Raw genomic sequence first — 11,654 nt, 5'->3', positions numbered from 1 at the left:
AAAAAAAAAAAAAAAAAAAAAAAAAAAAAAAAAAAAAAAAAAAAAATCAAGAATCAACCGTAACCTTCCATTACAGAAAGCTACAAGCACGTGTAATCATCAGTAAAAAGTTGAATATTTGTTTTTAAAAGGTTAGCGTAATGACTCCAAGCCCACCGCTAGCAGATATTGTCCTCTTTGCGCTTTCCCTTTCGGGTTTCCTCTCTCAAGGTTTTTAAAACGTGTCGGCTAGTGAGATGTTTCCACATCCTTATAAAGAATGTTTCGTTCTATGTTTCCACACCCTTATAAAGAATGTTTCGTTCTCCTCTCCAACCGAGGTGGGATCTCACCGTTAGTGTAGTGTGAATCAACACAAGATGTTTCCAGTTCCAACTCAACACAAACCAATTGGACCAAGATGCACGCAGTCTGATCTCTCATAAAGAGAAGTATTTTATGAAGATGGGAGGAAAAAACTGCATACCAATCGTGCAGAACACCAGCAAAACCTTGATCAAGTATGAGCGGAAGTGTATTGGGAGACCCAACAGGCACAACATTCATAACCCAAACTGTTTTCTTCTGCTCCACAAACGCAGCATTTAACCCCCCATAGTGGGCATTCATGTCCATCACATTGCGTATCATGTTAAATGGAGGTAATGGATCTTCATCACCAGGCCTCTTTGGATGGTCGGAGAAAATTAAGGGCGTAAGTAAGGACCAATAGTTTTTCAAATGGGATCGCCAAATTTGTAGGTCATCAGAGTAGTCTTCTGATAGAACACCTGCAGAAATAGACAAAGGAAAATAATCAATAGCCGCACAAATACCATGCTAAGTTTCAGTAAACATTGTGCAGACCAATATAACCCATCATAACACTTTAAAAAAAACGAAATAAACTACAAATTCACATGAAAAAACAAAATAGAACCATTAAGGAAGAATACTTTCCATGAACTTCAAGTTCAGCTGAACTCAAATGGGAACCAGAAGACCTGTTCTGGATTGGAACCCACCGCTTGCTGGTAGTACTACTGATGCACGGTACGAGAGGTTGATAATATGATGGAGTATCATACCCTTCTTTACAAAGTGGTATAACTTTCTGCTTGCTAGAAGAAGAAAGAAGTTGAAGCATTACTAAATTTTGATACAACAATTAGCAACGGCAGTGAACTACGTGCAATCAAACAAATGGTACATTGTAACATGGAGTATAGAAGGCTCAAAAAAAACAACACAAGAAAATGAACTTAAAGGTTAATTAGGAGGTCAGTAAGCATTCGGCTCACCGAGATAAATAGCAATGAGGATCTATAGTTTTCTGCCAAATATAGGTTTCATATTGCTGAGCCAAAAGACTCCAACATAACCTTCGGGTCGTTTCTTCCAATGGTGTCAAAATGTTTATCTTCTTAGAAGACATTGAACCGCCAACTGTCTTGTCTTTGGGAGACGTTAAAACAAAATAACCTCCAGGTCTTAGTAACCGGTCGGCTTCAATAAGGAATATCCCACCTGCCCATTATAAATTCAAGTCAATAAAACTACACTGATGCTGAAAACATCTCATGAAGGTTCATGTACATAATATGCATATGCATATAGTTTTTTGTGGTTTGTAAGTGCACCATATTGCTTTGGCATATCTTTAGATAGCAGTGCTCATCCTATTTCTTTCTTAATCTTGAAGACTCATAGCAAGTGTCTCGTCCTCAAGCAAATGCATCTAGGCTTTTATGAAGTAACCGTCAAATAAGATAAGATACATCTAAATTTATTCTCAAGTTACCTTTATCATTCCAAGAGACATCACACTGTGCACAGTGAACCATGTCAAATGACAAGGATGGATATGGAAGCTGTTTGGTAATAAAGTTTCCAAGCATCGCTGGAAGGCCCCTCTCGAGAGCCATTTGAACTTGACTGCCAGTCGCCTCATAGGTTGTAATGCACATAACCATTACATTCACTGATATTATATGAGCACCAAAGCTTCCAAACCCACAACCAATATCAAGTATCGAGCGTACCTATAATTGACATATCAAATCCTTGATTCTTAAATAGCTTTACTGCACTGAATTTCAAGCAAAAAAATAAAATAAAAAATATTGGAAGGACAGAAACATGGGTCACTGTTATTACTTAATATGATATTTATCCTTTGGGTAATTTTAAAGAAAAACAATCGCTTGATTCACTTGTGGTTGGCATTAAATACACAAAACTCCTATAACAAAAGAAGACAAACAGCCTATATTTCTTTGATGTGATTAAGGCTTACACCAGCTTGAAGAAATTCAGAGTCACTGCCTAAGCCAATCATCTCTGCAATTTGAAAAGAATACTCTTTAACTCCATCTCCATCCTCTGAGTGGAAAGCTATTTGGTTCTCTTCTAATAACATCAACCTTATTTAGAAAAAGTAAGATGGTTATTTATATTAACATCAATAAAAATGACTACAAAAGAAAAAAACTTCTTTGGTTCTAAATACTTAATCCTTGGGGGGGGAAATCTAAGTGCAATTCATGCTCGTCCAGTGGAGGTTAAGTACCTTTTGGTAGGGCTTCCAGACGACAGAAGTTGGTCTCTTGTTACCTTCACATTTCCACTCCATATTATATCCCTACCGACAGGCCAGCTTAGAGGGATCTTGTAGTCTTTAGGAGGACGAACCAGGCACCGTTCTGCTGTTCTCGACACTTCACAGTGCCTATCAAACTCCTCCCCTTCTTTGTATCCAGCTAATAAGTTTGCTGTGACATTGTAACATGGCACATGGTTTTCTCTATCTTTTCCACACAGCCCAAACTCTTTCAATCGTGCAGTGGCTAATGAAAGATACTTCAAGTCAAACAAATCAATTGAGGCCTTCTCTTTTTGCCTTCTATAACTAGTATAAATGTCATACACTGGTGTGGTGGTAACTGAGTCAAAGACATTTGAAGTAGACGTTCCTAGCACTGCAATTAATGCAAGCACGCTGATGAGGCACAAACTTAACCAATTGAATGGTGGTTTAGAGCCCAAGATTTCAGATATTTTATTGACCCAGGAGCTTCTCATGTCCAATATTTCTCAAGTCCCCTCAATAATCCAGCTCAGAACCACCCTAAATGGGGAGCGCCTTTGGTTTAAATCTCGAAGCAGAGCATAAAGCATAACCTACTACGTTGCGAATTCTTCTATATAGATTGGTATGAATACGAGCAATCAAAACAATCATTGAAGTCCTACTGATGCTCCTTCCCAATTATAAACGAACATGTCACATAACGCACCGCCAGATTAGAATGTTAGAAGAAGAAACACAAGCAAGTGGTACAGAAGCCGATAAAAATGGGAATTTCAGATCGAAGGCACCGTATGTGGATGCGCAATCACGGATCAGAAGCCAAGAACTGATTATGAGCAATGTCGAACCCCAATTGCGGAAGAGTTCTTCTACCCGAACTTAAATGCGACCAATCCAGCTCGATCAATGGTTAGAAATTCAGTTTCCAAAGAGCCACTAGCGGGATCAATCTGCAAACACGAGTCAAAGATTCATCACATCAAATAAGCATCAAAAAATGAATCTCACAACAAATTTCACACACAAATATTCGAGATTATCATCATCCATTTCCTGAAATTCCCAGCAACAAGAACCAAAACGAACGAAAACAAGACACACAACTTTCCATTAATAAATCAAAGAGCCAAACTCAGATCCCGAAATGGAAACAAAACCAACATAGATCCAAATATAAAATGCAAAAGCACACACCACATGAATCAACAGCACGCCTTAGTAATTAAAAATTACACAAGAATCAAGTAAATAATAGAAATTACACACCAAAAACACATTCCAGCAACAGGAATTAGGGTTTTGGTGCATTAAACTCCGTGTTAGGTGGATGAAGAGAAGATTCAGACTCGCAAAGTAGGAGAAAGAGACGATCTCAACAAATCAGAATGGAATTTCTAGTTTATGGGTACCCGTTAAACTGGAGCATGTGTATTTATGGCATTATATGCCCCCCTTTCCATTTTTCGCTTTATATATTTTTCTGAGCCAATAATTGTTTGGCACAATCGAGACCTTTAAAATATTTCAACAAAAAGCAAAAAAAGGAAAAAGCGACGGCTGAGATGTGATTTTGAACCCTCCACATTAATTAAATCTTAATCAATGCTTTGTCGCAAATTAAATAAATAATCTTTGAAATAGGCCACTAATTAATTAACTACAAAAAATGCTCAATTAATTTATTGAAATAAACTTTTATGCATTATTATCCAAAAATAAAAACAATAATAATAATAATAACGGCGTCATTAAATATGTATATTAATTAGATACGCCAAGTTTGGATGCCAGATGTACAGAGATAAGAGGTAACTTTTGTCCCAGATAATAAAAAATTGGGATTATTTTATTGCATTTTATTCTTAAAAAAATTATATATTTTTGTGCCCTAATAATTAAATCCATTAAAACTACACATAATTAATTTTTTTATTACTCGTGTGACACTCAAGTCAAGAAGGGGTATATGAATAAATCGAAACTAACATCTTAATGAAAGCGATCTTGAAGATAAGATGATTAAGAAAATCTAAAGAAATCGAAATTTACTACCTATCAAACAAGGTGCACTTATATTTTCAGTAGTTCAATCATAGGAACTCCTGAATTTTTTTGAAATGCACGAGTGAGAACAAAACATACTAGAAATACTAGTGATTTACTGTTAAGATAATCTAGTGATTTACTGGTTTGTTATCAAATGTATGATTTACTAGTTTTGTTACCAAATCTATGATTTACTCGTTTGTTACCAAATCTATGATTTCATAGGTTTGTTACAAAATCTATGATTTCATGGTTTGTTACCATATCTATGATTTATGGTTTGTTACCATATATATGATTTAGAATGTAATCTTCATTATACACATCTATAAATGCATGAGGTCGTGACCCACATAGGTCACAGTGTCATTCAACCTAGCATGGTATCAAAGTTATGTCCTAAATTTACTCGTGCCAATAGATTGGTAAATCCTCAAATATCGAATAAAGGACTCCAAAAAAAAAAAGAGTCAAGCCTCCTCGAAGGCATAGTAAAAAATGACAAGACTCCAAAGGAGTGAAGCCTCGATTAAGGGGAGACGTATTTTTGTACGAGGGGAGGTGTTGGATGATGAAAGTCTCACATCTGCTAATTTAGGGAATAATCATGAGTTTATAATCAAATAATACTCTTTCATTATTATGAGACCTTTTGGGAAAGCCCAAAGCAAAACTATGAGAGTCGTGTTTGTCTAACATATATGACTATGTCGTAGGAAAATGCTAAAGCTATTAGATGGCAAATCTGGAATCTAAATTCTAGGGTTTGGGTCGTTACAACTTGTATTTTTTATATTATTAACTATGAAATTAAATTTCAAAAATATAATTAAAATTGAAAATAGGAATTCAAAATATAACAACTATAAAAAAAAAATGTAATGCATTTTTATTTTTTATTTATTTGTTTGTCGTTTACGATATTGACATTTTGTTTAAAATACAATATTAGACAGTTTAAAAAACAAACATATTTGTCATAATTTGATATTGTTTAATTGTGTCTGTCTTATTATTTTTACCATTTTACGATATGGTGAAATTTTTCGATTTCTCTTTTACCATTTTATGAATTAAAAAACAAAATAAAATAAAATAATGGTTAAAACTTGGGAAGACAAAGATAGTGGTAATGGCGTATAGACAAAGCAAAACATGAATCAATTTTGATAACCGAGTCAAGATCTGTAATTAACTTTATTTTAAACTATACCAATTAAATTAATCAATTTTTATATTATTTTTGTAAATGAACAATCTCCATGTGAATAATAGAATTTGTTTATTTTAAATGATACTAATAATTAATTTTTATAACACAGTACAATATTTTTTAATTTAAATAATAAAAACACAATATTTTAAGAAAAACAACTTAATTAGCTAACCTAGAACTCCTTTCATAAAAATCCTCAACAAGTCGCTCTTTAGTACGGTGTATTATGGAAGAATTGAACCAGCTTCGAAACTCGTGAGCCTGCATGATCTGCAAAACTTCAACAAAATATCGAGAGAAGAATACTTGCAAAATAATGAAACTACACATCGATGTGATGCTTGTTATACATAAACTAATGCTTAGCAAAAATACAAAATTAGATTAACAAACAATTAGGGTAAAATAATTATTGTTTGATATTTAAAAAATTTCTACCTATCTATATATTTCATTCATAACTAAAAAATTTAAATATCAAATATTGACAAGTTAAAGATTTATTTACCATATATGTTTCAATCTATATATATATATATTCTAAAAGTGGTTAAAATCTTATTTTAAAATTTTAAATTTTATATAGATTTGAGGTGATTCTCAAACATTTATTTTATAAATATATATAATAATAATAATAATAATAAATAAATAAAAAGAAAAAAAGAAAGAAAGAAGGTGTTCATAAAGATTTTGTTGAGAATAAAAGTAAATTATAAAAAAATAATAACTAAAAATAGACTAAACCCTGAAATTTTTAATTATGAGATAAAAGCAATTACTTAATTTGTGTATCCCAAAACCCAACAAAACGGTTGTAGAATCCGACCCTTTACTTCTCTGAAGTTACCAGCAAGACAAAGTCAAAGATTTTTTAAAAAATTTCATATAATTTTGGTTGCAGACAATAGCAAACTTGGAACTCATCACATCTGTTGATTCTTGACGTCTCCCACTGATCCAGACCGTCCATTAGAACAGCGAAAGGTTTTCTTCTATTTACACGTGCATTTCATCTTGTTGTTGCCCTTTTCATTCTCTGTTTTCATGCATAGAATAGAATTCTTCTCCCAACCATATAACAAAATATAGTGGAAGAGAGAGAGAGAGAGAGAAGGAGAGAGAAAAAGAAGGGAGGAAATGGACTGAGAGGAGAAGAGACAGGAAGAGCCATTGGTGCAGTTCTAATTGCTACTCTTCATCTCAATTTACACAAAATTTTGTTCCCAGTTTTCATTTTTGTCAGATCTTGTTCTTGACCAGCATTTTCCCACCTCCAAGAACATATCATTTTCATAAATCTATATACATGTTCAACTGATCTTGTTCTAACTGGGTTTCTTTGGCTGTGATCCATGGAGAATTCTAAAGAAAACAAGTTTGTATGCAACTTTTGTCACAAAAGCTTCACGTGTGGGAAGTCCTTGGGAGGTCATATCAGAATTCACAAGAACGAGAAACAAACGGAAAGAACCAATATCTTGAAGTTTCAAGTTCCTACAGAGAGAAGAAGAAGCAAGAGAGATTCAGAATCCGAGTTTGCGAATGATAATTCAGGCTATGGCTTAAGAGAGAATCCCAAAATTACACAGAGATTTGCTGATTCGAGATACCCTTTAATGCAGGAGAAGTTTTGTAGAGAATGTGGCAAAGGGTTTCAGTTCTCAGAAGCTTTGACTTGGCATTTGGCTTCTCACTCTCAAAACAATATTTATGGGATCCCTCATCAAAAGCGGGAGTTCATAGACAATCGATCGGACATACCTGACAAAGTCCGGGAGGCGGCTATGTGCTTGATGATGATGTCTGATAGCAAATCATTTGCCTCTCACTCTAATGGAAGGCTGGAAAAGCTAGACGTTTATGAATGCGGCGGTGAGAATTCCGACACTGAAAATTTCAGAAAAGAAGTCTACAAGAAAGTTAAACTGAAAGTGTGTCTTAATCGGGGTGTTATGGATGAAGAATATAAGAACCCAGATGGAAAATATGGAGTCAGGATAGGAAAAACCAAAGAGAATGATGAACAAGTGCATGCATCTTCTTACAAGTATGAGCTAAGAAAGAGGTTGAACAATGAATCATATAGTCCTAATTTCAGAGAGATGTATACAAAAATGAGCAATGGCTGCGAGTGGACGCATCAGTCGGGTGAAAACAGCGCTACAAATTCCATGTCCATACCAGCTAGGGAGTTAACTGAGTTAAGCAATGGAAAAAACAAGACTCACCAGGACAGTTCTGGAAATGAAGAGAAGAAATTAGGAGCCAAAAAGAAACACAAGTGCCCAATTTGCTTCAAGGCTTTCAAATCAGGGCAGGCTTTGGGGGGGCATAAGAGGTCCCATGTGGTCGGGAGTTTAGAAGAGGCATCTGTAGTGACAAGGCCAGAGTCCAATGGGATGAGTGGTCTAATTGATCTTAATGTTCCTGCTCCTATGGAAGAAGAGGAAAGTGGGAGATGGTGATGAGTCTGATGAAGGATCCAGGAGCATGTAGCCACCAATCCAATAATACGGGCAAGTCTGTGATAATTGGTTCTATCTTGTCCTGATAATGTGAGGTTATCAAACTTGCAAATGAAGTCTGTAGGGCATGTTTTTGGCATTTGCTTTTTTGTCTTTATCATTGTTTTAGGTTCCTTAACTTTTTTACTGATTTTTTTATTTTTTTGGACCAAAAAAGTGAGCTGAATCCTCTATTTCAAATTTATTGTCATGTCCAAATGTTTGGGCTTTAAGCTTGGAGATGGAGGAGGGTTCCTATTTTTCTCTTTTCGTTTCTGTCATGAATTTAGGGTCGGTTTGTAGTGATTCTCAGTTGAATTCAGTTGAAATCTCTCTCCATTCTCTTTTCCATTCCCGGTTTAAATGGAAAGTCCTTGCCCCGTTCAGATTAAATAGACATCTCTATCTAGAAATGATCTAACAAAACTCTGAGCATTGTAACGAACTTGTTATGCAATAGGGTCAGTTTAATTTTGAATAGGCTAAGATGTTCCAAGTTCATCTCCTGTTTCTGTTTTCTTATCTCATTTGGCAATTACAATAGCAATGAAATGGAGAGCAAATTTTATAGGGAAGGGAAAAGAAATCAAACCTTTTAAGATAGCAGCAATAGTGGAGAAATCTTTCATATATCTCTTGTATACTCATGAATGGTTCTGTCACTGCTGAACTTGTATGAACCAGCTGTGCTTAAGATCGACATCTTGGTCCATCTCTGTACAGAACAAGCAAACGATTAGGAGTTTAGCAGCTTGGCTCATTAGAGAGTACAGACTTTGGTGATTACCTTTTGATCATGATAGGCCTCATCCAACCCTGTCTTGGCACTCTATGTAACTACGGAAGTCCTGGTAAACGAGGAAGCAGTCAGCCTCACCATAACCTTCATTTCCTTCTGAAAATCCCACAAGTTCGTAACAGTCCAAGTCACCACTAGCTGATATTGTCTTTTTTGGGCTTTTCCTTCCGGACTTTCCCTCAAGGGTTTAAAACACGTCTGCTAGAGAGAGGTTTCCACACTCTTAGCTTTGTTCTCCTTCCCAATCGAGGTGAGATCTCATAATTCACCCCCTTTTGGAGTCTAGCGTCCTCATTAGCACTCGTCTCCTTCTCCATTCAATGTGGGACCCTCCAATCCACCCCTCTTCGAGACCCAGCATCCTCGCTAGCACACCGCCTCATGTCCACCCCCTTTGAGACCCACCATCCTTGCTAGCACACCGTCTCATATCCACCCCTTCAGGGCTCAGCCTCCTCACTAGCACATCACCTGGTGTCTAGCTTTTATACCATTTGTAACAGCTCAAGCCCACTGTTAGCAGATATTGTGTTCTTTGAGCTTTTCCTTCCGAACTTTACATCAAATTTTTAGAACGTGTTTGCTTAGAGAGAGGTTTTTACACCCCTATAAAGAATGCTTCATTCTAATCCCCAACTGAATGCTTGGTTTCGAATGCCTTCACTTCCTCAAACCGTGGGGCTCCTTTACGGTGTAAGAAATGTTGCTTTTCATAACTATGAAAAGCTTTTAAGTTTGAAAACTACTACTGATTCTTCTGGGATTCTAGCAAGAGTTTCCAAGCTTACCTTGCCTTTAGTTCTTCCTTTTCTTAGGCCAGCAATTTCATGCGCCCATCCAATCTTCCAATCAGTAAGCATCCATTCGTAGCAAACTTCATGTTACCGGTTCCACTGGCCTCTATTCCAGCCGTGCTTTTCCAATCAAATTATGTAACATGAAAAACATTGCAGAAATCAATACCCAACCTAGAAAATTAACATCGAAGGTTAACCTTTCCAAACCAATTGTAATGGCTCCTAAAAGCTTTAGATCTCGATATTTGGAACAATTTATTCATTCATTTTCATTAGTTTAATGTTCGGTCTTATGAGATTGATCTTAAGAGCCAGCAAGGTAATCCAAACTTGTAAAATTAACTACCTGATATGCTGGGATGGATCACCGCCAGGAACGAGCAGTGTGCAGACTCGTCTCCTTCTTCAGCAGGTAACGATTCCTCGTCGAGGTCAGCCACAGACTCCGCCGCTGATTTTACTAGCAGCTCCATTACCGAGTCTGGTAATTCAAAGATTTCTACAATTATCATTTGTTTCAGCTTTTGTGGAGCAACATGAACACTGGCAGACTAATGGAGCGCGGGAGACGGAGGCCAAACGTCTTGGTTTTTCTTGAATTTTCTATTTCCTTTTTTTTTTTTTTTTCATCTTATTTGTAAAATGCCGTGAAAATTAATATAAAATGTTATGACTATTTTAAACGCTAAATTAATAATAAAAAAAATATTGATCAAATTTGCCTTTGGTTTTAAAAAAAAAAAATACTAAACTTTAAAAAGGTTGAATAATATTTTTTACTTTCCATAAAAATTTTAAAATTGACTTTGATGGACAAATTAATATTTTATTTAAAATTATTTCATTAATAAACTTTACTCTTACTCGGCTTAAAAATAAAGTTTAACGTCAATATATAGATAGAAACGGTGTATCTACACCTCATAGATTATTATTATTATTATTATTTTCAATTTTAAGTTTACTAACCATAAAAACTTAATTTAAAGGTATTAATATTTATTTTTTAAAATTTATGAGTATTTTTTTAACATGGTATCGGTGGTTTGTTAGGACATGTTTTAGTTTTAACTATGATTGTTTTGGCTGCGAGATCTTCGCCATAGAGTCCTACCCTCTATTGGAAGGATTGGCTTCGAGTATGTCACTTCCCCACCTTCAAGGGAGTTAGGTTGGTAATTTTTATTTCCACCACTTGCAGACGTTTGGTTTTGCCTTATCTTATGGGGCTGATCGATATTGAGATCAAACAGTCGTTTGATGGTAGTATAGGTTGTGGAAAAGTCTTGAATTTTTTGTTCGTAGAGCTTAGTTTTCACCCACGACTTTAGCCCCTTAACAAAATTGAAGACCTTATCTTTCTCGGGCATATCACGAATATCTAACATAAACCCAGAAAAATTGTTTAACGTAGTCTCGCAGTATGCCTTAGCTCTTTTAACTTCCTTTTTGCAAGTATCTTGACATATTCTAGCAAGAATTGAGAGCACAATTGTTGTTTTAAGTTATCTCAAGTGTTCATAGTACATCGATCATCTTGAATGTCCATGTACTTTGATCACCATCACAATTTTGTATCATTGGTTAGATGCCAACGTGACTTTCGCTTCTTCTGCCACGATATTTGTGGCTCAAAAACACTGTTTAGGTCAAAGATAAAATTCTTAGAGCCTTGATGTCTCGAACCACAAATAAGTGCTTGAGCACCAAGACCTTTATC

General features: G+C 35.5%; 2 protein-coding genes across 2 annotated transcripts in view; one reads left to right on the top strand and one right to left on the bottom strand.

Moving 5' to 3' along the window:
• LOC111482447 (probable methyltransferase PMT5) overlaps nucleotides 1-3,992 on the bottom strand; it is a 5,139-nt gene extending 1,147 nt beyond the window's left edge. The window contains exons 1-7 of the mRNA XM_023128232.1: nucleotides 3,836-3,992; nucleotides 2,549-3,519; nucleotides 2,276-2,402; nucleotides 1,781-2,021; nucleotides 1,281-1,506; nucleotides 940-1,100; nucleotides 467-770 (exon numbers count right to left, since the gene is read on the bottom strand). Coding sequence (XP_022984000.1) covers nucleotides 467-770; nucleotides 940-1,100; nucleotides 1,281-1,506; nucleotides 1,781-2,021; nucleotides 2,276-2,402; nucleotides 2,549-3,060 — 1,571 coding nt within the window. The 5' untranslated portion in view covers nucleotides 3,061-3,519; nucleotides 3,836-3,992. The remainder of the gene's footprint in view (nucleotides 1-466; nucleotides 771-939; nucleotides 1,101-1,280; nucleotides 1,507-1,780; nucleotides 2,022-2,275; nucleotides 2,403-2,548; nucleotides 3,520-3,835) is intronic.
• Nucleotides 3,993-6,587: 2,595 nt separating this feature from the next.
• Nucleotides 6,588-9,047, top strand: LOC111482481 (zinc finger protein ZAT1-like). Its single transcript, XM_023128293.1, has one exon. It carries the CDS (start codon nucleotides 7,187-7,189, stop codon nucleotides 8,297-8,299), a length of 1,113 nt encoding a protein of 370 aa, XP_022984061.1. The 5' UTR covers nucleotides 6,588-7,186; the 3' UTR covers nucleotides 8,300-9,047.
• The last annotated feature ends 2,607 nt before the right edge of the window (nucleotides 9,048-11,654 follow it).

The sequence above is a fragment of the Cucurbita maxima genome, unplaced genomic scaffold (assembly GCF_002738345.1).
Source record: "Cucurbita maxima cultivar Rimu unplaced genomic scaffold, Cmax_1.0 Cma_Scf00001, whole genome shotgun sequence".
In the NCBI taxonomy this organism is placed as follows: domain Eukaryota; kingdom Viridiplantae; phylum Streptophyta; class Magnoliopsida; order Cucurbitales; family Cucurbitaceae; genus Cucurbita; species Cucurbita maxima.
This window is presented reverse-complemented; position numbering and strand designations above follow the sequence as displayed.